General features: G+C 36.5%; 2 protein-coding genes across 2 annotated transcripts; both read right to left on the bottom strand.

Moving 5' to 3' along the window:
- Positions 1-9,521: 9,521 nt before the first annotated feature.
- Positions 9,522-17,630, bottom strand: kctd9b (potassium channel tetramerization domain containing 9b). The gene is made up of 12 exons (XM_079803897.1): positions 17,404-17,630; positions 17,197-17,318; positions 17,073-17,116; positions 16,890-16,989; positions 14,170-14,225; positions 13,946-14,074; positions 13,359-13,426; positions 13,177-13,272; positions 12,948-13,097; positions 10,460-10,565; positions 10,244-10,377; positions 9,522-10,159 (listed from the first exon to the last, which is right to left on the bottom strand). The coding sequence occupies exons 1-12, from the start codon at positions 17,449-17,451 to the stop codon at positions 10,043-10,045; spliced, it is 1,170 nt and encodes a 389-aa protein (XP_079660023.1). The 5' UTR covers positions 17,452-17,630; the 3' UTR covers positions 9,522-10,042.
- Positions 17,631-18,363: 733 nt separating this feature from the next.
- actr1b (actin related protein 1B) lies at positions 18,364-27,392 on the bottom strand. Its single transcript, XM_079804802.1, has 11 exons — positions 27,188-27,392; positions 26,242-26,306; positions 25,591-25,666; positions 24,534-24,659; positions 23,152-23,276; positions 22,850-23,066; positions 22,647-22,739; positions 21,357-21,531; positions 21,211-21,272; positions 21,096-21,136; positions 18,364-19,980 (listed from the first exon to the last, which is right to left on the bottom strand). Exons 1-11 carry the CDS (start codon positions 27,233-27,235, stop codon positions 19,878-19,880), a joined length of 1,131 nt encoding a protein of 376 aa, XP_079660928.1. The 5' UTR covers positions 27,236-27,392; the 3' UTR covers positions 18,364-19,877.
- Positions 27,393-27,539: the final 147 nt, after the last annotated feature.

Here is a 27,539-nt window from a genome sequence, read left to right as displayed (position 1 = left end):
CAGATGGTGTAGTTACAACATACACCAGCAGGGCCTAACTGGCCTGTTTTTCATGTGTAGAACCTTTTTAAACATCCAAACAACAAAAAGGTGTATATTTAGCCAATTATGCAACTGTGGCCACAGTAAGAGAAACAATGGGTGGGTTTATGATGTTCTTTTATTAAACCAGGGATTGTGTAATTTTGCCCAATGGCACATCGGGCCTCGTGTGCTGGTGAGCGTGAGTGAATCTCATGAAACGCAAAAACATGTTAAGGTCATGTCAATCAGGGGGATGGGGGCTAAATTAATTTGCATAACCAAAATCTAGTTTTTAGGAACATTAAACAATTTGCACTGCAACTTTAGTTTCCTGGAAATCGAACACCTTTTACTCCCCAAATTATTATAATGCAAAAGCAGAAAATTGTATTATTCTAATAATAAATTGCAATAATAAATTATTTTATAAATAATTAAATAAAACAATATTATTAATATAATATAAAAATATAACATACAATTTTACATTTATACTTGCACTTTATTTTTTTATAAATGTTATAAAACATTTCTCTTTTTTTTATTAAATAAATAAACATTTTAAATGCTATATAATAGTCATTAGATTTGCTATCAGTAAGATTTTTTTAATTAATACTTTTTTACATTGATAATAAGACATTTTTAGCAAATCAGATATTAGAATGATTTCTGAAGGATCATGTGAAATTTCATCTTTAATCACAGGAATAAATTACATTTTAAAATATATTAAAATAGTTTCAATAACAATGACAATAAAAACAATATTATTCTTTTTACTGTATTTTTGAAGGGGTCATGAATTGAGAAATCAACTCTCCCTTGAGCTTTTGATATATAAAAGGTCATGGTAAATTAAGAATATCCTGTATGTTTCAGAGCTGAAAACGTCCTTGTTAGCAAAATGACATCATGACTTTGCGTAAACATACACGCCACTTTCTAAAGCCAAATGGCGTGTTAACTGTACGCATTTTGAGCTGACCGCCAAAATGGCATACGAATTGGCGTGTCATACAAACGCCATTTCATGAGATCAGTCTGTTGTTAGTCAAAGAAAAGCTTTTATTGACACCAGGCCCAGCAAACGAGAGCTCTCAAAATATGCCAACCCTTGACATCATTGTGTGGTGAAGCACCACCTCAACAGAAAAAGAACAACGCCTGATTCTGTAGACCCGCCCACAGACTCATGCCACTGACATGACATAGGCCTACATAGAGCTAAACCGGATCGAATTTCGAAGCAGTAAACATACCATATAAGCTTAATTCGGATTCTAATATTATGGATGCAAGAAGAATTTTATTTTTAACGAATATCCAGCTCACCGGGGAAGACATTGCGTGTCTGTTCCTTCATTTAACCACGGATTCGTTTGTAAACAAGAGACTGGATTTGCAGACAGGATGAGATTACATGAACGAATGAAGCAACACAATAATGCGAGTAAAAATTTTTTTTATATGTGATAGTATTGCATTGTTAAAGCTAGTATTGATTATGTGTACGTGTCTAACAGAACATACCTTAGCATGCTGTCAAAGGCTGGAGAATCCTTTATTTGTGGTGTTCTTGGTTCATTACTGTCTTGATGTGCATTGTTCACTCTCTTGACTCTGTGTGTGTACGGTTTGCGGTTATATTCATTATTCATTGATCGGGCGGGCCAAGTAACGTTAATAAAAAAATAACATTCCAATCAAATCGCGGGTGGATGAGAGATGAATCATTGTGTTTGTTTGATAAAGACATTTTGCAAGCCCTGTGGGCGATTCATTCCGGTTGCCGTTTGCCACACGCTTTCACTGACCGGGGGAGCTGAAGCTCATTAAATATGCAAATCTTATCCAATCCTAGCCATGGGCGTTTACTTCCAAGTCTTCAGTGCGGCACGCCCATAAAAACTGAGCGTGTCTTGAGAGAGCCTCAAAACCAGGGCAGAAAATAGCCTATTACTTATTCATTATGATGTTTTTGAATGTAAAAATCGCGCAAACGCAATAAGTTGACCTCAGACAACAGTATAAACATTTTTAAAAGGCAGTTCATGACCCCTTTAACCAAATAAATGCAGCCTTGGTGAGCATGACTTCCTTCAAAAACATTTAAAAAATCTTACCAACCCCAAACCTTTGAACAGTGTGGTGTAAACTGGGTAAATTGTGACCTGGACATGGTTTGGTGAGATTTGCCCATGTGTGCATTTTAGTTTTACACAGAAGGCCATGCAGAGAGTAAAATAAGGTTTTCTTGTGCTACTACGTAAATAGGCACCTTTACTTCTGTATTACCATAACCAAACATCACAACCACAAGTATGAAATGACCTGCGTTTAATTCCCGCTGACTTTTCACACATTTTCTGTTGCTTTGATACCACAGAAAACCCAACTGTACATGGATGATAAATGAAGTGTTGTTGCATCATTCTGAGGTTTTGCGAAAATGCTCCCTGGTGACTTAAAAACAGAAACAGTGGTAGATCTTTTCTGCAGCCAGCATACAACACAGGCCGTCTTTAATGGAACCCAGATGGCCATTAGGCCTAATAACTCTGCGGTCGTCCCCGCTGGGGCTCACAGGAAAAGGAGTGGGGAGCTCTCGGGTCAGAACGTCCCTGGGCCGGACGCTGACGGGCCTGTGGGTAGAGGAAGAGGGCGGGAGGAAAGGCCACATGTGTGTGTGGGCGAGTGTGGGCCGCTACTGCAGCCAGTCGTGAGGACCGTCCATGTGAGGAGGACAAACACACACTCATACCTTCACACACACACACGACACTGAGGGAATGGAAGAGAGGAGGTGAACATGTGGGCGCTTTTAAAAACAGGAACGGTTGGCCATGCACGATTTCTGAGGTCGCAACTTTAGTCAAAAAGCCAAAGAAAATATTTAAACAGCAAATACGTTTTCAAGAATCAAGAGCTTTTCTCTTGCACAAGTGCAATGTGACAGGATATGCAAGTTTATTTAGCTTTTTGAACGTGCCTTGAGTAAGTGCACTGTAAAAAGGATTTAACTGAAAGTGCAGGATATTCCTCTCACTTTCTTGCAAACATACGAACCCAAACCTCAAACCACCATCAACGTCTAATTGTCGGAACAAAATAAGTTTCACTTGTAAGTTTCCCAAAAGTCCAGCACCTGCTGAAATAATAGCAGTGCTGACTGAATGATTACGGTTTGCTGCAGTATTTTTGCAGGCCAAACCAGAAGTTAGCATCACACCTGTTCCCTCGACAAAAACCCAATAGGATTTTTCCATTGGCTTTTGGATTATTGCAGAAAGTCTCTGTGACCAACAAAAGTTTTGTTCATCATGACAATCTTCACAAATGAACACAACTTTTATGAAATGTATGGTAAAAGCATAATTCAATGGCCAGAAGTAAAAAACTAAACATGGCTATAAATAACTACACCGTCGCATGACTTCAACGTCACCACCTATACGCTTCCACTTTAAAGGCTCCCTGAAATCAAAATGGACGTTTTTTAGCTTTTAGTATGACTATGTTAGCCTTGAGGTTATGAATAAGCTGCTGTGTTCCAAAACAATGACAAAATTCGCATTTAGGAGATATAAGCATTCAAAACGTACAGTCTCTCACTTCCGTTAAAATGGATCACAGATTTTGATGACATCATCGCAGACTTCATCTTCTCATCACAACTTCTGTCCAATCAAACGCTCTCTAGAATCTGAAGCGCCCGCCCCCTGCATTATAAATAGACATTGGAGCTGCGGCTGAAATCGGTCAGCTGTGTTCACACATTTACTATTTTCTACATGGTGAATGGCACATAGCGCACTATACATGCGATAGGAAACGATTCAGTGTAAACATGCTTTCAGTTGAGGCAAATGAAGTGTAGTTTCACACGCGCCGCAGCGCACACACATAGTCTAGACCGGAGCCGTTGACTAGAGACACGAGAGCGCAGCGCGGATTATATACGCGAGTCGGCGCAGACAACAAAACATATCGGATCCATTTAAATTCCGCACAGAATGCTGTATTTCAAAACGATATGGAGGAGATTATGATGATAAAACGGTTGGAGATTAGGAGGAAACTCTGGCTTTACTGGACAGAAAGGCTCTAGCCAAACTGTGGTATTAACAAAATGCTATTGGCTGTTTTAAAAAGGGGGAGGAGCTTTTAACATCTGGAGCCGTTTCAGGGGAAATTACGTCAACACATTGAATAATGCTGCGCATTTCAAGGCACTTCAGTGGGCCTTTAAATACTTTATTTAAAGGGGGGGTGAAACACTCATTTTCAGTCAATCTCATGTCAATCTTGAGTACCCATAGAGTAGTATTGCATCTTTCATTTCACCGAAAAATATTTTGTTTTATTATATTTATAAAAGAAAGATACGCTGTACCGAGTCTTTCCGGAAAAAGCCGAGCGGCTGGGGGTGTATCGTTCGGGCGGAGCTAAAGAATGAGGAGCACACACAGGTACTGCGTTGAGCTATGCATGTTTACATAGAAAAACAATGGAATCGATAGCTAACAACACATAGACATTTGAAGCAGTTTTACTCACCGCCTGCTACCAACACACTACCGTGAACCTTAATCGCTGATATTGCTCCATCTTTTAGCATTAGGCGAGCTACAAATCCGGAGTTGAACTGTACTTTGTTTATAAATCATTGTCGCCGAAATTCAGGCAACAAATAAACACTTGCACAACCCCTGCTCCGGAAAAATAAACTCCATCCACTGTCCCATTAGTCTTTAAAATAGTCTCCAAGTCTTTAACAGTGTAAAAAAGCTCAGTATGCATGAAACGGTGCAGTGTGTGAATTTTAGCAGCATATAGTGTTGAGGTTGTGAATTTCATCACCATGTGCTCAAACCTCCCTTTCGGAGCACATAGAGAAGCTACGGGGGCCGACCAAGCGGCAACCTCCCCCAGTTTCTCTTGAAGCCAATACGGAAGTGACTTAAACTGCAATTCATCGACTGGCCGCTAGGGACAGGCTCCAGAAGGGAGCAGAATCTCATTGAGCCCCATGTTAAAATGCCCAACTTTACAGCAGATTAAAAGATGTTAACAGCCTGGTACAAATTGTGGTTTTGGTCTATACGGCTAATTTTGCCCTTCATGACAACTGTGAGGGGGGTGAATTGTTTTATAACTCATTCGTTTACATTATATAAAGCCTTAAAGTTCTGCATAATTAAAGGCATGGCCAGTTTGAGTGACAGGTGGCCGTTTGTCTGCTGTCTGTTTGTCATCATGTCACCTCAGCTCCACCCACGTCCCGCCTCTTTGCCCATTTTCTGTTATCTGGGTGTGGCGCGCGGTGACGCGCTGCCAAGATGGCAACAGCCAGCTTGACCCTACTTTACGCTTCAAAACTGCTCTTCAGAATCCTATGGGTGACGTCACGGACACTACGTCCATATTTTTTTACAGTCTAAGGGGCCGACGCCGGACAAAAATGTCGTCGTCGGAGAGAGCAGAGAGTGACTAGCGCTCTGTAGAGAAGTTTGTCTGTTTAAGGCTACTGTAGAAACATGACGGCGCAAAATGGCGATTTCACTGTAAGAGGACCTGCGGTGTTTGTGGATAGAAATGGCTCATTCCAAGGTCATAAAAAAATAATGGTTCATTATATAAGGTCTTTATACTCCACTGAAAACATAGTTATGAATATTGTATTGCATTTCTGTCAATATATCCTTATAAATACTAAACACTGAACCTTTAAAATATTTTTCCTGAAAGTTTGAGTTAAAATGCAAGTCGTGGATGTCCCAGTCAACCTCTGTAGTCCCATTTAGCCACTTGTTTTTTAAAGTAAAAGCTTAAAAAAAAAATCCCAAGGAGGTATTACTGATGTATTTGGTCACAGAATGAAATGTGAAACTATCTTAAGCTTGTGTTAACCACAAGCCTTATTTCAGGCATTTAAAAAAAAAAAAAACATTCAACAAATCCACTTTTGGACAATGGAACCGAAATAGCAAAAATTCTAATCTGTTTCCAAGTTTTGGCCTACAAAAATGCATCATTCCTACAACACTATTGACAGGGTGCTTGAAAGAATACCATAGAATTATGGTATATATATTATCCAATAAACCTAACCAAAATTATAGTTTAATAATATCATGGACAAAATTAGAAAGGCTTATTAATTTCACTACAGAATAGCACACAAGTAATATTGACTAGCTTATGGTGTGTTTTAGTAATTTTGGAGATGAACAGATCCAGTCTACATTCACTATATGGAAACGGTCAAAAGAAAGGAGGAAGTCATAGAATAGGGGCGGATCGACATGAGGGTGAGTAACTGACAGTAGGGGAGAGTGGGGTAAGTTGACCCACCCCCTTTGTTTTGGGAACTATACACTTTTATTGTCATGTGACCATATATTTTGGAACCACTCATCATTTCTGCCTGACTGTGAAAATGAGAAGCACATTGGAGGAGTGGAAGGCACCCATTTACTTTAAAACATTTTTTGGCTTGTCAAAGTAACATTTTAGCAGAACAGATGTAATGGCTGTTGCATCAAAGCAAATTTGTCCAGGTCTAAAATATTTATGATCCATATTGGTGATTTAGCAATGTATAAAACCATGCAAGTCATTTAGCTAAATATTAGCCTAAATATTAGCTGACCAGTTTTATCCAAAATGGCAGCTATAGGCAAAGTGAGCCAAATGCTGTGGGGTAAATTGAGCCAGTGTTTTAACTTACCCCACCATAAGGCACTGTAGTTGAGTTAAGTCTCTGAAGTATAAACTGGTATAATTTCAATATAATGCTACATAACTGGTTTACTTTATCATTTTCTTTAAAAAAAATTGTTTGAGTTTATTTGATAGGAACAATGTACAAGTATATCAAATCCTTCTCTGATAAGACCCAGAAGATGCTTAATCATATATATCTTTCCACCTGCAGTCCCTAATGGAAAAAAAACATGTTCGACATTGCAGAAAAACTACTATGCCTTAGAACCTTTTGACTAAAATGTTTATTAGTTTCAATGACATTTATTCATTCATTCTAATTTTTAGTTTTTATTTCATTTAATTTTCAAATTTCAACTTCATTTGGTAGGTTTTATGTTGTTTAAGTTAGCTTTAAGAAAATAAATATGACTATTTGTAAAAGGAAATTTGATTATTGAAGGTGTTTTTAAGAGGGAAATTATATTTACAATTTCACATGGGTTTGATTCAGATTCAATTAGATGGTTCATTTACAAACAAACGGAGCACTAAGTTAAACAGATAAACTTACCTATATTTTTAGAACCCTTTGTCATGGATGCATTTTGATCATTTAAAACAATAGCAAACATCCTGAAATTACTTGAGATACTTCCACTGTACTTCTGCCTTATTTTCTGTTATCTTGAAGAAACCCCATAAGTTAAAATGTATCATCTTACCCCTCCCCTACATAATGTTTATTTTTGTGTGAACTATTTCTTTAAGTGTTGGGTAGGTACTATTATGCATTTATTGTTTTTAAAAAACGGCACCAACAGCAAAAGTTTCATGATTTATGAACATTTATGAGCACCAAACAATTATTCTGCAAAAAGTATTCTAGTTCATTAACCGTCGTCTGTGTATGTTTGCAGTACACCTAGGCGCATTACCGGTAATATGGAACTCGATGTGATTGGGCTCATCCATCCGGAACTATTTAAACTATTGCGCAAATTCTAAAATTATTAATAATACGAAATATTTGTAGAAATGGCACCTGTCACAGTGTTGTACATGTGTAAATATAATGTATACCTAACTGCTGGGCAGACGTTCATTACAACAGGGACTCTTTGCTCATCTGCTCCTGTAGATGGTTTTCCCACACACTCCGGTCCAATCAATCACTCTGGCAGTGCTTCCTGGCGAACAGATTTCACGGTCTGCTACAGAACTCATCTGTTGTGATGAGCTACTGACCGTCATGGCTGAGCTGAGACTCTTCCCAGAAGGTGTAGAATCTGTAGAAGGCAACCCGTCCCATCAACCAACTTTCTGTGTTTTTAGAGACACTGCTGCCCCTGCTGGCGGCTTAATGCTAGCTCTGCCAGGATATTTAGCAAAGTAAACTTGCTATATTTCATATTCAGCATTTGACCTCATCATTTACTAGAGCAAATAACTGACTCGAAATAAGTGAAACTGGTCTATTAAAGGGATAGTTCACCCAAAAATAAAAAAATGATGTAATCATTTACTCATCTCAAGCTGTTTGAATTTCTTTCTTCTGCTGAAAAAATATCTAAATATCTTCTTGTGTTCAACAGAAGAAATAAATTCATACAGGTTTGGAACAATTTGAGGGCAAGTAAATGATGATAGAATTTTTATTTTGGGGTGAACTATCCCTTTAACAATAAAGATTTTGTGACAGTTTTCATGACAATTAAATATTCATTTGTTTGGACAATTACCTTTTTTAAACGATTTCCATTATTCTCAGTACGGAAGCCCTGAACTGCAAAGTAAAAAAAAAAAAAAAATCTGTAAAAAAAAAAAAAATTCTAGATTTTCGAGATTAAAGTCGAAATATTTTGAGAATAAAGTCGAAATATTTTGAGAATAAAGTTGAAATATTTCGAGAATAAAGTTGAAATATTTCGAGAATAAAGTTGAAATATTTCAAGATTAAATTCAAAATTACAAATGCAGCTTTATTGATGTAATCCCAAAATATTTCGATTTTAATCCCGAAATATTTCGACTTTAATCCCGAAATTTTAATCCCGAAATATTTCGACTTCATTCAAAGTAAAAAAAAAATCTAGAATTTCGAGATTAAAGTCGAAATATTTCGAGAATAAAGTCGAAATATTTTGAGAATAAAGTCGAAATATTTTGAGAATAAAGTCGAAATATTTCGACTTTATTCTCGAAATATTTCGACTTTAATCTCGAAATTCTAGTTTTTTTTTTTACTTTGCTGTTCAGGGCTTCCGTACTCAGTAATGATTATCATTAGGTTATCAATTTGATTTAAAACTGAAATATACGAAAATATTTAATAAAAAAAATTAAATCAACAAAGACATGAATACCATTATATATAAATATTTAAGTGCTGTCAAATCGATTAAATGCGATTAATCACATCTAACAAAAGTTTGTTTATACAATATGCGTGTGTGTGTATATATATATATATATACTGTATATGTATATACACACACATATATGAAATAAATGTGTTAGATGTGATTAATCGCAATTCATCGATTTGACAGCAACAACATAATTGAAATATTATTAAAAAAATGTATATAACTAATATAACTTATTTCACATTACATTAATGAGACTGAAATGTCATGATTTGTCATGAAAATAATGTAAAAAAATAAAACCTACAATCTACACAGCATTTGCTAATCTTATAGCTAATATAATGTAAATATTTTTTATATGGCTATAAATAAAGTCTCTGTTATGGTTAGGGTTAGCAAAAACTAAAAAGCCAAACTCCTCTTTGAATCTCCAGTGTTTGACTTTATTGGATCTTGACAGGCTGGTGACTTCAGACTAGCAGCCTTCTAGCTGATGTTTTCCTTTTTGCATGCAGACACAGTCCAGAAAAAGCCATGTAACAGTGAAACGAGCAAAACAGTGTAAAACAACATGTATGAAAAGGTATAAAATTGAACAGTCACAGAAAAGCCACATTCCTAAATCTGAATCAAACGCAATAACACACATTTCAGGTGTTCGGTTCACAGACCAGCAGTGACACATGTAGAAGCTTTGCACAAATGTATTGCATAAAATTGCGAGTCACAAGAAGAAAAAAATCTTGCATTGAGAAATATGACAACGCCATCCATAATAATGCAATACATCAAAATAAATGTTCTTGAGGCAACCGATAATATCAACAGGCGTAAGGTCACATGACAGTCATTAGGTTTGCAGGTTGGTTTTTCATTTAAAGCTGCTCTGTGAAGAGGCCGCAGTCTTACTGAAGAAGGACATCAGTGAACATGAGCGGCTATCTGACGCTCTGGGACATGTGCAGTGGCGTCAGCATCTCCTCAAAAATGGCGCCCTTCACATTGGAGCCCCGCAGGTTCGCCTCCTGGAGGTCACAGCCGGACAGGTCACAGTTCTGTTTGACAAAAACACCAAAGTGAAAAACACAAGACATGCCAAACTACATACAGAATGATTCTGAAACTAAACGGTCTGTCACCTCCAGATCGGTCCCTGCCAAAGTGGCGCCCCGCAAGTTACAGTTCTTGAGTTTGGCGTTCTTCAGCGTGGCCACGCGGAGGTTTATACCCGTCATTTGACTGCCCTCCATATCCACCCCCTTTAGATTGGCACCTGTGAGGAAATGACAGATATTACATACTGGGAATATGAGATCCAAGAGAAGCAGTTCAGAAGTCAAGTGTGCTCTTTTTACCCTCTAGATTGGCTTTGAGTCCTGCGGGATCTTCAAAATTACAGCCTTTTAGAGACGCCCCTTCTGCATTGGTGCAAAGCATTTTCACGCCCTGTAAATTGGCACCCTGGAAGAACGCATGCAGAACGAAAGGAGAGAGAGAGCGTCACAAAAACATCAAAAATACATCAATAAATTCAAATACATCATATTTTGCATTAATAAAAAAGACTCTTTTTGAAAATTTTAAACATTAAGCGCATTATTTTCATCCAAAATTCTCATTACTGGACTGCATTTGGACATTTTTCTTTTATTGTAAATAGTTCCCATTATTCTACAATGTGATGATCATCATTAGATTATACATTTGATTTGATTCTCAGCACTGTAATTAGTAAAAGATTTATAGAAGTTAGCATAAATAAAGGCATGATAAAAGTTTAGAGTCAGTATTTTCAATACTTCTGTTCAGCAAGGACATTAAATTGATCAAATATGACAGTAAATCAAATTATAATGATACAAAAATTCTACTTTTAAAGGGTTAGTTCACCCAAAAATGAAAATTAGCCCATGATTTACTGACCCTCAAGTCGTCCTAGGTGTATATGACATTCTTCTTTCAGGCTAATAAAATCTGAGTTATATTAAAAAATGTCCTGGCTCTTCAAAGCTTTATAATGGCAGTGAATTGTTGCTTCGTTTTTGAAGTCCATAAAAGTGCATCTATCCACCATATAACTGCTCCACACGGCTCCGGGTTTAATAAAAGCCTTCTGTTTGTGTAAGAAAAATATCCATATTTAAAACTTTAGGTAGTAAAATATATAGCTTCCACCAGATCGCCTTCCGTATTCAACTTACGGAAAAAGTGTAGTGCCTCTCGCAGTTCAAAATGCTTACGCTACGTCTGACGACATTGCAGTTGCGCTTTTTTCCGATCTTGTGAAAGCTAGATATTTTACTTTATAAAGTTTTAAATATGTATATTTTTCTTACACAAAGAAGGCCTTTATTAACCCCCTGGAGCCGTGTGGAGCAGTTATATGACAGATAGATGCACTTTTATGGACTCATTTTATAAAATCACATTCACTGCCATTATAAAGCTTGGAAGAGCCAGGACATTTTTAATATAACTGATTTTATTTGTCTGAAAGAAGAATGTCATATACACCTAGGATGACTTGAGGGTGAGCAAATCATGGGATAATTTTCATTTTTGGGTGAACTAACCCTTTAACGTTACTTTGGTTCTTTCTATGAATCAAACAATCCTGAAAATAATATATCATGGTTTCCACAAAAAAAAAAAAAAAATGAAGCAGCACAACTGTTTTCAACTTAATAATAATAATAATTATGTTTCTTGTTTCTTGAGCAGCAAATCAGTATATTAGACTGATTTTTGAAGGATCATGTGACACTGAAGACCGGAGTAATGATGCTGAAAATCGCTGCAATACTGTTTAGAATATATATAAAACAGTAGAATTGTAGTGTAAATATTATTTAAATATTATTTAAAAAATTTAATTTAAATAATATACTTTTTATTTCAGTTATTACAGTAATGCAATTGTGCTAAATTATCAATAAAATAATGCAAAACATCTTAATGGTCCTCATTTTCTTCAAACAAAATATACATATATAATTTTTTTAATGTATTTTTGATCAAGTAAATGCAGCCTTAGTGAGTTTAAAGATACTTTTTGTTTTTTCAAAAATCTAATTGAAATAATATTAATTTATTTAAGTTATTACAGTAATGCAACTGTGCTAAACTGTCATTAAAATAATTCAATAATTAAAAAAATCGGTAGCACTTTACAATAAGGTTGTATTAGTTAACATTAGTTAATGCATTAGTTAACATGAACTAACCATGAACAACACCTCTGTTCAGCATTAGTTAATCTTTGTTAACATTAGTTTATATAAATCCAGCTGTTCATGTTAGTTCACAGTGCATTAACTAATGTTAGCAAGATTTTAATAATGCATTAGTAAATGTTGAAATTAATATTAACAAAGATAAATAAATGCTTTAAAAGTGCAGTTCATTATTAGTTCATGTTAACTAATGCATTAACTAATGTTAACTAATACAACCTTATTGTAAAGTGTTACCAAAAAATCTTAGTGGTCCAAAAAAATTACGCCTCATTTTCTTCAAACAATATATACATAGAAAACATGAAATTGTAATAATATTTCATAGTATTACTATTTTTGATCAACTAAATGCAGCCGCGGTGAGTTTAAAGAGACTTAAATTTTTTTTAAACAAAACATTTACTGACCCCGTACGCTAGTGAAACTATTTGAAATATTATTGAAAAATCTAATTAAAATAATATGACTTCAGTTATTAAAGTAACGCTAAATTGCCATTAAAATTGCAATTTTTTGGTCCAAAAAATAGGCCTCATTTTCTTTAAGCAAAATGTAAATTTTGCATTTTTTTCTTTTGATTTTGGGGAGAATGACAGGTATATCCTACATCTAGATTGGCATTGGAGAGGTCGGCCCTCTCCAGGTTGGTACCACAGAGGTTGGCGTGTGTGAGGTTACAGCGGCTGAGGTTGGCCATCTTGAAGTTGATGTAACGTAGGTCAAGACGAGAGAGATCCGCCCCACTGAAATTCAGGCCCTAGGAGAAACAGTTCACGCATGAAATAATACACAGAATTAAAAATATAAAGCAGTGCAAATATTCAGTGGCTTCCTACCTGACATCGAAGTTCTGATTTAGTTGGAGTGGCAAGCAGAAATCGCACAAACTCTTTGCGGGAGATGGGCGAGTGGTCTTCAGGAGGCTGGGAATTCTGAAGCAGGAGGAAAGACCCATTGTTGTTATCTATGCCCAAGTCATCTTAACTTTATGTACATTTTTTTTTCTTATTTTTTTTACCTTAATAACACCTTCAAGCTGCTCAGCAAGACGTTCGATTCCAAAGAAACGAGCTTCTTCAAGCACACCTGTACAAAATAGTGTTCCATATGTACTCGTTTAGCCTTATCATGACAGGGCTCATTTGCATCTTAGAATGTCACATAATATTTAAATAAAATCTTAAAGGTGCAGTAGCAAAAACAGTTTGGTATACATAATGCTGCATTCGAAATCGCATTCGGTCTGAGTAGGTACTACATTAGAATTTACTTTGCGACCGTTAAAAAAGTATGAATGAAATTCAGACGTACTACATATTCACACATCATGTGACCTACCAGCATCAGTACTACCGCCATTCACAAATTCTCTCCCGTGGCCTTATGGGATATTAAAGCGTCCATTGTATGCACTACTATTCGCCTACTATATAGGAAAGTATTCGATTTCGGATGCAGCGTTGAGGTCAGAAATAGGGTGGAAAATGCTCACGGAAAACAACATGTTGTTTGCCGCATGAAAACCTTGCCTAACATTCTAAGTGGACATCAGGAGCAAATAAAATGGGAGGAATATTTTTTTTCTTTCATTTTCATGCCTCTTACCCAGCCGATTAATGCCGTCATTGATAATGAGCTGTCCGTGTCTCAGGTAATTTAATATGGGCTCAAAGTAATCTGGACTTCGATCAATGAGATACGCCCCTTGCTCGTCCTGTTTGTTTCCCCAAACATCTGCCAGGAAACAATAGATTTAAAAAAAACTGCAGTATGAATACATGCAGCACTTTTGACCGGTAGACAAAAAACAATATCGGTTCAGTCCTTACCTTTGTCTCTGAACATGTGAGCCAACATGCTCTCCGGTTCTTTGACCAAAGTGCTCCTAAAAACCAAATAAAATGTGTTAAATTCATCACACAAAGCAGCTGTAGAGCAGATTAAATGGGTTGAGTGGGTGAATGTCACAAATTGTATTTATTGTAAATACATACATAAATAAAAACAAACATACATTTGCATTAATAAAATAAGAGATTTTCATCACTGAGAAATAATTGTTTTTATTTTCTCTACTGTGAATTTAACAATAAAAAAACAATATTGTCAAGACTGCATCTTAAAGCTGACCTAATCATGCGGTACATGTTACTTTTCTCAAGCAGAATCAGTCATTTGTAATTACATGACATTTTTATCATCGTAATATATGGTTGTGCTCAAAAGTATTCATACCCCTGGTAAATACGACCAAAGAAGGCTGTGAAAATAAATCTGCGTTGTTAATCCTTTTGATATTTTGTTTTAAAAATTTACAAAAAGCTCACCTTTCCTTGGAGAATACGAATTTTAGATGGGGGGGGGGGGAATCTCATTATGAAATAAATGTTTTTCTGTAATACACATTGCTCACAATTAATCATACCCTTTTATTCAATACTTTTTTCAACCTCCTTATGCCGAGATAACAGCTCTGAGTCTTCTCCTATAATGCCTGATGAGTTTGGAGAACACCTGACAAGAGATCAGAGATCATTCCTCCACACAGAATCTCTCCAGATCCTTCAGATTCATGTTTGTGCTTCTTCTCTTCAGTTCAGCTCACTCATTCTCAATAGGGTTCAGGTCAGGGACTGGGATGGTCATGGCAGCATGGAAGCTTAGTTTTGTGCTCAGTGACTAATTTTTGTGATGATTTTGATGTTTTTTTGGATCACTGTCCTGTTGGAAGATCCAACCACGGCCCATTATATGATTTCTAGCTGGGACAGTCAGGTTTACATTTTTGTATGGTATTTGCTAGAATCCATGACGCCATGTGTCTGAACAAGATGTCCAGGATCTCTGGAAGAAAAATAGGCCCACAACATTAAAGATCCAGCGGTATATTTAACAGTGGGTATGGGGTACTTTTTTATCTCTGTGTGCACCAAACCCATGTAACCAGGTCCCGTCTGAAGTTCCAGTAGTGTCAGTTACTTTTCAAACGTTCTATGGTCAGATGAAAACACTCAAGATGGGTTTGGTGCACACAGGGGTAAAAAAAAAAAAAATAGTACCCCATGTGTCCAATGAAATATACCGCTGTATCTTTAATGTTGTGGGCCTATTTTTCTTCCAGAAATCCTGGACATCTTGTTCAGACATATAGCGTCATGTATTTTATTAAATACCATAAAAAATGAATACCAAATAAAAAAATAAAACCTGACTGTCCCAGCTAGAAATCATATAATGGGCCGTGGTTGGATCTTTCAATATCAAAAAACATTAAAATCAAAACAAAAATGAGTCACTGAGCACAGAACCAAGCTTCTGCCATGACCATCCCAGTCCCCTGACCTGAACACTATAGAGAATGAGTGAGCTGAACTGAAGAGAAGAAGCACAAACATGATTCTGTGAATCTGAAGGATCTGGAGAGATTCTGTGTGGAGGAATGATCTCTGATCATCTGATCAAAATGAGTTTGATCAGATGATCAGAGATCATTCCTCCAGGCATTATAGGAGAATACTCTAATCTGTCATCTTGGCAAAAGGAGGTTCCAAAAAGTATTGAATAAAAGGGTATTAATTGTGAGCAATGTGTATTAGAGATAAACATTCATTTCATAATGAGATTTCCCCCATTTAAAATTCTTATTCTCCAACGAAAGGTTAGATTTTGATCATTTTTAAAACAAAAGATCAAAAGGATTAACAACGCAGATTTATTTTCACAGCCTTCTTTGGTCATATTTACCAAGGGTATGAATAATTTTGAGCACAACTGTGTGTGTGTGTGTGTGAGTGCGTGTGTGTGTGATACATTATTTGCATATTAATACATTATTTGCAATAAGACGGAAAAAAAACTTGAGGGATTTAAATTGAGCTCAGTGGAGAATGCGGATTTCTGGGCCATCAATGTGTTTGCTGAATGATTTGTAAGGATAAACACTTTAATAAAAAAATTAATAAAATTGCATTTAAAAAATAAGATTCACATTCCCCCCAAAAAAAATCTCATTACTGTAATGTATTCAGACATTTTCCTTTCAATAATAACTTCCATTATTCTCAGTGATGATTATATGCTCAACACTGATTTTTTTAATGTAAATCAGAATAGTTAAAGACATGACAAGAAAACAATAAAACTAAAATATTCACAATTAATCGAATCTAACATACAAGTTTGTGTTTACATAATATATGCGTGCGTTTTATATATATATATATATATATATATATATATATATATATACACACACACAACCTTTTATGTTAGATGCTATTAATCACGATTAATCAATTTGACAGCACTAATTATTTTATATATTATTCATTGCTATTCATTAAAAAATATTAATATTATTTCAATAATTTAATTTAAATAATATTATTTATTTCACATTACTGTAACAAGAATTAAATATTGGTTCATTGTCACGAAAATAATCAACGAAATAAATGGTTGATTGTGATGGTTTAGAATAGATTATGGATTAGGATTACAGTTATGAGATTATTAGTGTGATGATCTGCTTTGTGTACAGGGACATCACCGTGTGGTTGTGAACCGCCGGCCTCCCACATTGAGGGTGATCCAATCTGTGTGTGCCCAGGAATGAAACTCATGCGGACTGTCTGGGTTATTTGGGGGATCTGTGGGACATGATTAAATGAGACAGATTAAGGCCATTGAAAACAGATCTAAAACCAAAACGATGCTGTAATTTCACACTCACCAACAAAAGAGTCTCCTTCCGATATATACAAGACATCATCATCTCTGTTAACAGATGCAACACCAAATGTTTTATGTTTATGATCATGTAAATACACATGAGAGAACTTAGTTATTGTTCTTACCTGATGAGGGCTATATCATCGATAAGACCTCCTTTCCCATTGTATATGTTAGCAGCTTTTATTCCAAATTTTGTGCTTGCAACAGACAGTAGATCAGCTAGAGTTCCATAAACAGCCACCACCTGATTGTAAAAGCCATGAATAAAGCAACAGAGCAATGCTATTTATCCAGCAATATCTTGACAATAGATAACAAAGCATACACACCTTCCCATTGTGTGAGGTTCCATTTACAAACAGCGTGACTCTTCTCATATCTGAGGCTGTCAGGTGACTATTCGGTGTTTATTTATATTTGTTTCAACTCCACGTTACTGTAAAACATCAAAGCATTTCCGACTATTGCAGAAGACTGTTTACTTCCGTAATGACTGCGGCCAATCAGAGACTCCGAAAACGGAGCGCAGCAGGGCAGGGCAGGTCCACAGAAATATGAACACTGGACGGAGGGCGGGGTTAGAGGACCGAACGTCGCCTCTGATTGGTCAAATACGATGAGTACAACTTTTTATTTCAGATAGAGATGAAAAATGATTTCGGTGTTACTACTTGGGTTGAAAAATAGTAAAGGAAAACGCTTTTATGCTCTTTGTATGATTATCTCATACCTGTTTTTTTCTTTCTCGGGTGTATATAAATATATATATGTATATATATATATATATATATATATATATATATATATATATATATATATATATATATAAAATACTTGTACTTGTATTATTATTTTATACTGTATTACTATTTCTTTTGTCTATATTTGCTCAATATTTTTATACTATATGTTGGAAATTATTATTGTCTTAGTATTACTACTTACCTTTCTCTCGTTTGATTATTCAAGAAATATATATATCAAGAATATCGTCAAGACCGATGATGAAGCAACACACGGATGACCTGATCACGTGGTACTTGAGCTACTTGCACCTTTATAAAAAATAAATATTTGACTATCAATAACAGCAACTAACTCCAAAATGTCATTATATCATTTTAGAATAGTATATTTAGGCAGCCCAAGAAAGTATGACATTTTTAATACACCCAAAACTCCTCTAAGTCAAACCACTTAAATGTGACAAAGTTCAGCAGTCTTAAAAACCACTGTTGACAACATCAGCAAGAATGCACAAGCAGACAAGAACGGACAGAAGCTTATTTCAGACATCATTAATTTATTTATCATACTGAATTTACAAAATTAAAAGAAAAAGCAACAATTGAAGAAACAGGTTTGTACATTTTAGTCCTTTTTGTCATTTATTTTTTGTTTGTTTTTGTTTTGTTTTTTAACAGTTTTGAAAAGCAACCCACTGTACACAAGGCTTATGATGATATTTCTATATCTTTAAAAAGAAAAACAACCAAGATGCTCTGACTTCCCAATGACGACACTGGAGTAAGGCGAATCTTAGGTTGGACAATCTGGACTTAAACGCAACCCTGCTACCCATCATCCCAATAGAGAGCAGCTCTCTTTCAACAAACACTACAGAAACACTAGTGCCAGAAGAGCTTCTAAATCCATTCGGCCACCCTCTGCCTTCTAGATCCACGTCAATGAGATTTACATTGAGATAACACACAATCTCAGTCGTCCTGTTGATATCATGCACTAATCTGGATTTCGGGGAGTGTCTGAATTTACACCAAAATCGTGCCACAATGAGACGTCGTATGGCAACGTAAAACTTACTGGACGACTTCATTAAAGCTTCAGTCAACAGCTCTGGAAGTTAACAATATGTGAATCATGGGAAATGCAAAATGCCAACTCAAAAGGGCTAATGCTCGCATCTGAGCGGTAACAATTATGCTCTACAACTTAAAGCTGAAAAACATAATTCTGAGAGGAACATTTCAACAAAAAGACAGCAAACAACTCAAAACGGTTCTTTACAGCCACCCCTTTTCATAAACCGATGATTCCACATGAAAATGTGCTGTATACTAATAGTAACACTTGTCGACATTTCAAGCAGCGATAAACCTAGCTACCTACCGTGTACATTGTATTTCAGTATACATTATTAAGTTCCCTTGAGTGGTTTCAGCCTCGAGGCGGTCAAGGGGAGGGACGCAGACAGGAAACACAGTAGTGTCCATTACAGTGAACTGTTGTAGTGGTGAGCGATGCCTTTTCTATTGTATACGTTCGTCATCAACGCCGCAAAAAAGTGTCAAACAAATAAGAATAAAAATGCTATGTTGACTGTGACAACTTCGACCTCTTCGGTTCTGGAATGAAATTCTTACAACAGAGTAAAACATTCACCTTCATGTTTCATTAGAATAGATATGACAATATCATACAGGGCAGGGTAAATAGTGTAATAAATATCTAAGCGCAGGACTGAAGCATTGGCTTTAAATGAAACAATAGTTAACAGTATTGACTGATGCCCTGAAAAGCCGGGGGGGTTTTCGATGTTTGATGGGTGCAAAACGGGCAAGGGATGCCCGGTCGCATCCTGCCCCAGTCTCGCTCGTCGGGTGTCCTGAACGAGAGCTGGGCAGAGGACACGGAAGGCATGCCTTAGCTGCGGATGGGAGGCCCGGCAGGTTCCCTGTCGGGACGGGTGGGTAGGGAGGGAGGGTAACAGAGGGAGGCCAAGCGAGAGAGGAGAGGGATGTGAAACCGCAGAGATCAGGGAGGCTGGTGGCCTTAAACCCCATTAAAAAGTCTTCCGGTGGATGGCACGGGCGCGATCTTCCTCGTATTCCTTCTTGGAGACCCACATCTTCTTAAAGGTGTCGAGTGAAGCAAGGATGGATCCCCTATACGAAGCATGAGGGAAAAACACCATAAAATACACCCAAAAAACGTTTAAAAATACATATACCACTGTTCAAAAGTTTGGGGTAGATAAGAAGACCGATCAAGACTTGATCAAAAACACAGTAAAAGAGTAATATTATTGCAATTTTCTATTTGAATATTTTTTTTAATGTAACTGAATTCTCCGCATCATTACTACAGTCTTCAGTGTCACATGATACTTCAGAAATCATTCTAATATGCTGATTTGCTGCTCAAGAAATATTTCTTATCATCAATGATAGAACTCTTTTGTAACATTCTAAATTTATTTACTGTCACGTTTGTTCAATTTAATGCAATTTAATGGGCTGTCACTAACGATTATTATGGTAATCGAGTAATCGGACGATTATTTTGACGATTAATCAGATTTTTTTGTGGTACTAAAAATAGACCTAATAATAATAATAATTCGGTACATTTATATAGCGCTTTACATGGAAGGGGGGTCTCCTCAACCACCACCAATGGGCAGCATCCACCTAGATGATGCAACGGCAGCCATATTGCGCCAGAACGCCCACAACACACCAGCTTATTGGTGGAAAGGAGACTGTGTGATGAAGCTAATCAGTATATGGGGATTATTAAGAGGCCATGATGGACAGAGGCCACCGGGCAAATTTGGCCAGGATGCTGGGGTTACACCCCTACTCTTTTTCCGAAGGACATCCTTGGATTTTTAATGACCACAGAGAGTCAGGACCTCGGTTTAACGTCTCATCCGAAGGACGGTATATTATTATTGACAGTATAGTGTCCCCATCACTATATTGGGGTGTTAGGACCCACATAGACCACAGGGTGAGCACCCCATGCTGGCCTCACTAACACCTCTACCAATCATGCAGCCTTCCAAAATGGTCTAATAATGCGGTTCATGGATTCTTGTCAGTGGAATGCGGCACTTTTGCTGGTTACTCGATACGGGTAAACTTAATTAATTTTTTTTTTTTTTAAATAGAGTACTATTTAATCGACAAATCGTGACAGCCCTAAATAAAAGTATTAATTTCCAAAAAAAAATAAACTTGATCCCAAACTTTTGAACAGTAACATAAACTGTTCTTACCCTATCCATGTGGAATAAAGTCTCTCCTGTGGTGCGGATATCTGAAACAAGAAAAATTATTATTTAGCTACACAGTTCTCATGCCAAGCAAACATTTCTTAGATGTGGCAGTCACCTTAATTTTAACATCTTTGGGCGCGAGTTTCTTCACTTCGCTTAACAACCGGTCTCCAAAACCTGCGAGAAACAAAAAGACAGACTTTCAGTTTGGTCACTGGATGGAGAACTGATAGAAGCTCTCGACTGATATATTTGCTCTACCTTTAAGGAGTGTTGAGCCGCCAGACAGCACTATGTTTGAGAAGAGGGTGCGTCGCAGATCCATGTCTGACTTCTGAATGGCGAAGGCCAGAACTTCATGAATACCCTCACTCTCATCTCCAATCAGATCAGGCCTGAAGAGAAGCTCTGGAGCCCTGAACCGCGCTGGGCCGATCTGTGAGACAAACAGCTTTGAGTTACACTGGTTTACATGAATACTAGTCGAATATGAAATTAAAATGGACACTATTTACTTTCTTAATACACAATTCTGGTGTCATAACGAACAAGTCATCAATGCACTTTATTCCAAAGAAGAAAAAATATGCCACATTATGGAAGGTTAGGAATGCTATTTAATTTGGACTTGAACCTGAACTGAACCTCTAGTGAACTTCAATAAAACTAGGATATGATAGACCATTTTTATGACCATCTAGTAGGGGTGTGACGAGACACTTAGAACGAGACAAGATTTTTGCACAGTATTTTTAAGAAATTTTCAATGACAAAATACACAACTAGCAAAATAGTCTGCAGGTGCATTTTGAAATGCTTTAATCATCTTGTAATGAATGTCATTTCAGTTCTTTCTGAGTGTGAATTATCATATGCATTGAAAGACAACAATATACAAGCACTGTAACAAACTCAACTGACTGGCTTCTCTCCTGTATGATTTCACACGGGTCTCTTCAGACCTTACTGTACATGAATTATGAGCTTACAGAACTTCTGACTGAGGCTGTGAGTGACCTCCTAATTCAACTCCTGTTCACAAATTGAACATAGGCTAAAAACTGTTATTTATTTTTGTTATGTGTACTGTTTTTATTTCTAAGATAGCTTTGACATTTGGAGACTGGCTATTGCATGTCGCCTAATTTGCGGTGCTGAGCGCACATTTTAGATAACAAGACATTTATCAGACACTATCAGGTTCTCCTTACTCTCGTCACGTGACCAGTGAACTGTGCTCTGTTCCTGCAGCTCGGACGCAGTCGCACACAGTGCAGAACAGAGCACACGTATACAATAGTTTCCATTTGAAGCGACCGTTTTCCAACTGAATTAAATGGTTTTAATTTCAATAAAAAAAAGCAAAACGACAGTGGATGATGATGATTGTAAATGTAGCGGTGGCATATTCTATGCTAATTTCACCCTCGCGCTCCGTCATGGCGATATCGCAGCAGATTTTCACTCGACGAGAAATCTTGTCACATTTTAATCTCGTCACACCCCTTCCATTTAGCATACATTAACATCTGCTGGTAATTTCATTCTTACATCTAGAGTGCTTCCGTCGGGTAGGGTGTATTGTGCTTTTTCAGTTTCTAGAGTTTCATCCTTCTGGGGGTTGAGGGAAAGGTAGCAGGCTCTCTGGAAAACAAATAAAACAGGATTTTTTTATAGTTTATCCAAATCCTAATTGTCATTATGAAGGAACCGCCAAGAACATGTCATATAAACCCAGACGTGGAGTCTCGTACCTCCTTGACGGTGCGAACGACCTCGAACTCTGCAGAAGTGTGGAAATCGTAGCCTTCCTTGCGCAGGAGGAGGCGGAGGTATCGGGAGACATCACGTCCAGCGATGTCCACACGCATGATGGAATGTGGAATGGCGAAACCCTCGTATATGGGGACAGCGTGTGTCACACCATCCCCAGCATCCAGGACCACACCTGTGGTTCTGCCTGTGGCGTATCTGTCAGGCAGGAAACACGTTTGCATGAGAGAGGGAATATGAGACGTGGTATCAGGAAGAAGGATGTTGAAAGCTCAGAACTCACAAACTAAGCACCGCCTGCATGGAGATGAACAGCGCCGGCACATTGAAGGTCTCGAAGAAAACCTCTGCCGCCCGTTCACGGTTTTTACTGGGGTTCAGTGGTGCTTCGGTCAACAGTACAGGATGCTGAAAGATACACAAAATATATACATTTCTGAACAATATAGCACAAGAAAGTACAAATCTTAATTTTTTTTAATAAAGCTGAATTTTATATATATATATATATATATATATATATATATATATATATATATATATATATATATATATATATATATATATATATATATATATATATATATATATATAAATAAATGTATATATTTATGTATATAAACATACATACTAGGGCTGTCAATTTTTTTTTAGAATTTCAAATATTCGTCGAATTTACAAAAAAACTGTGCATTCGAATTTTTGGTAGAGGCACGCGAGACATGATGATGACGTAACTGACGAGGTTTGTTTATCCAGTACAGCGCGGTGAAAGAAAGAATTTATGAAAGAATTTCACATTTAGCTTTACAGACATTTTGACAGCCCTAATATATACTAAGATTTTAGAAATTTTAGGAAATAAACTTGATATAAAACAATAAATATTAGATACAAAGGTTAAACTTAAAAATCGGGAAACTGTTTTTTTATTAATAATTATAAATTATCCAAACAATTACTACATCAAAATTTTAACTTAAAATGTTTAGTTGAAAACTAACAGAAATAAGTAAGTTATGTTGAAGTACTAAAATGTTTAAAACTTTTTTAAAGCTACACTGTGTAACTTTTTTAGTTTATTCTTAGCTAAAAACACTTAGTTCTTTCAAAAATATATGTGCTCATTAATGTATATTTACTTCTTTCAAGTAATAAAGTATTCTCGTAAGTTTATAATATGCCATTGAAAATACATACGGGTAAGGGGTTCGAATGCGGGTCGCCATGTTGCCCCTCCATCTTGAAAGTACATTAGCCAAAGAGGGACATACCCGTAAATTCAAGCTTCGCCTTTCGCGTTTTAACACTCGATGGCACCGTGTCGAATGTGGACGAGGTCGAACTGGAAGCCCTAATAATCTTGGACTAAATCGGCCACCGTAGGAGTTAAAACGAAATCAGAATTGAGAGGAAGAGAAACTAATATTCACTGGATGGTCATATACCTTTTAACTGCTAGATGGGGGAAAGTATCACACAGTGTAGCTTTAAGCCAAACAGAAATATTTCAAATAAGCAAAAACAAATATTAAAACAAAACCTTGTAGCAAAATTAGTAAAACTAAAACAATAACTAAATATACATAAAAGTAAAAGCCAATTAAAATAATTTAATATAAATAATACTAAAATAATCAAAATGAAGAAAAATTCAATCCGCACCTCCTCAGAGAAAGTCTGCAGCTGTTCCTTTGAGTACACGTACTGCCAGATGCGCTCCATGTCATTCCAGTCTTTCACGATGCCGTGTTCCATGGGATAGCGCACGGACAGCAGCCCCCTGTGCTCCTGCATATGAAACATATGAAGAACACATGTTTTACATGATTCCAATGCAACTTAAAGACAGCATGAAATAAAAAAACTGCTCTCAATTTGTGTGTTATAATAACACTTTTCTCTTCTGACGACATGCACAAAATATTATCAATCAATAGCATCACAGGTTAAAGGGTTAGTTAACCCAAAAATGAAAATTCTGTCATTTATTATTCACCCTCATGTAAAATCTTCGTTCATCTTCGGAACACAAATTAAGATATTTTTGATGAAATCCGAGAGCTCTCTGGCCCCACATAGACTGCAACGTTATTACCACTTTCAAGGCCCAGAAAGGTGGTAAAGAGATCCATGTGACTACAGTGGTTCAACCTTAATTTTATGAAGTGATGAGAACACTTTTCGTGCAACAAAAAGAACGACTTTATTCAACATTGTATTCTCTTCCGCTATTCATGTTGCTGGGCTATTCAGCGTTTCCGAGTTCTATGGCAGAACGGCGTCACACTATTGGCTGAGCACCACATGCATATGTTGTGCTTGTGTGAATCGCGTAGGAAAGTGACACGATTGTTGAATAAAGTCGTTCATTTTGTTTTTTGCGCACAAAAAGTGTTCTCGTCACTTCATAACATTAAGGTTGAACCACTGGAGTCACATGGACTATTTTAACAATGTCTTCACTACCTTTCTGGGCCTTGAAACCTCTAGGATTTCATCAAAAAGATCATTATTTGTGAACCGAAGTAGGTCTTATAGGTTTGGACGACATGAGGGTGAGTATTTAATGACAGCATTTTCATTTTTGGGTGAACTAACCCTTTAAATCAAGACCCATCGCATTTAATATCTACTGAATACTGTTGCACATTACTGAAATTGTATGTATTGTGAGCGTCAAGACAAAACACATACTACTAAAAAATAAAACAAGTTTTACCTCAGCTTTGGGTCCAATAAACAGATCACCCTCAAGGGCACCAGCCATCACCCGAACATGCTTGGGTCGCCCCACACTAGAAAAAACCCGTTCTCATAAATACAACATCTCATTCACAACACATTACACTATTAAAACGCTTAAAAAAAACACAAACAATAGTTTACAAGTTTTGGGTCTGTACGATTTCTTTGTGTTTTTGAAAGAAGTCTCACCAGGGCTGCATTTATTTGATCAAAAATACAGTAAAAACAGGAATATTGTGAAATATTATTGCAATTTAAAATAACTGTTTGCTATTGTAATATATTTTAAAATGTAATTTATTCCTGTGAAGCAAAGCTGAATTTTCAGCATCATTCCTCCAGTCTTCAGTGTCACATGATCCTTCAGAAATCATTTTAATATGCTGATTTGCTGCTCCAGAAAGATTTCTTTATTTTTTTATCAATGTTGAAAACAGTTGCGCTGCTTAATATTTTTGTGGTAACGATGATTCCAGGAATCTTTCATGACTAGAAAGTTCAAAAGAATAGCATTTATTTGAAATAGAAATAATTTGTAATGTTATACATTTTTGATCAATTTAATGCAACCTTGTTGAATAACAAAAAGAAAATGTAAAGGTTATTTTAATGTATGGTTACTCACTAATTTGGGAAACAGTATTTAGGGATCTGATCTCCTGCAAAGCCAGCCTTAATAACACCAGAACCCTGTAAGAGAAGTAATAGAAAAAAATGAAACTACAATTATACAGGGAGTAAACAGTAATAAATAAACTTGAACTATAAAAACTCAAACAGTGAATGAGTTGTAAATGAATCATCTAATGTTCTGAACCCTCCTTGTTTGATCTTGAGTCATGAGACAGAGCTGGAGGGTGCAACAAGAAAATCAACCAGCGACAGACTCCATAAGAGACACCATGTGAGAAAACATCCAATATTCCCTTAAATATCACTGATATTTACTAAGTTTTCAAAATTTTAGCAACCTGTCAAAGTGACATTCATTCAGGCTTTGAGGTTACAGAACTCCCACCTTAATTCTGATTAAAGGTTGAATCTTAATAGTTCTCTATCTATTGCTCCAGTCTTTGGTTAAAAATCAATTTTGTAATTTATATAAACTATTTTAAACTATGACATGTGGCTGTAAATACAAGGCGGGGTCACAGACAGCCATCTTGGCAACAATAACAACTCTAGCTAAAATATAGGTTTTAATGTTATAGATACTCTTTGACAACCATGCACCTTGCAATATATCATTAATATGAACAACGTGGTATAATTTATTTCACATTTGAATGATTAATTCAAAGCACCACAGAAATGAGTGACATATCAGCTTTATACCGATGCATCATACCGAGAAGCGAATGCCTCAGGATAACGCAATTTAGACCGATACACGGTTATGCTTTACATGATGAAGTGTTTAGATGTGCATCAGACTGTGCACAATTAATAAAATCCTAAACACATCTCATTTAGCATTGGCCGGTTAGCGCAGGCTCTGGCACAATGGCATTAGCTTTAGCCTCTTAGCACAGCACAGACTGGGTGTGGAGGTCTGCTGACATCATACTCACATTATCAATCACAACCGGCTGGTTGGCTATAATATCATACGACTCCATGTTCAGCCTGCGCTTGTGTGCGTATTTCGCTCAACTCGTTCGCAAGAAGCACAGTTTATAATTTTCTGTTCATGTAAATAAAAAATAACCGTCGCTGCTTGGCAGTTAAACCACAGGCTGAGCGGCGATGCGTCGTCAACCGAACCTCACTGTGGAGGAAGCCAATCAAACCCACGTAACTAGGATATGACTGACAGCTCATTTAGCCAATAGTCAGTCGGTTCGAAGGCGCAGTTTGACAACCTCATAGACGTACACACCACACACACACAAAAATGATAGTGTATATTTTTTTTAACGTGTG

The sequence above is a fragment of the Gobio gobio genome (assembly GCF_949357685.1).
Source record: "Gobio gobio genome assembly, chromosome: 22".
Lineage (NCBI taxonomy): Eukaryota > Metazoa > Chordata > Actinopteri > Cypriniformes > Gobionidae > Gobio > Gobio gobio.
Note: the sequence above shows the minus strand (reverse complement) of the source record. Positions and strands in the feature narration are given on the sequence as shown.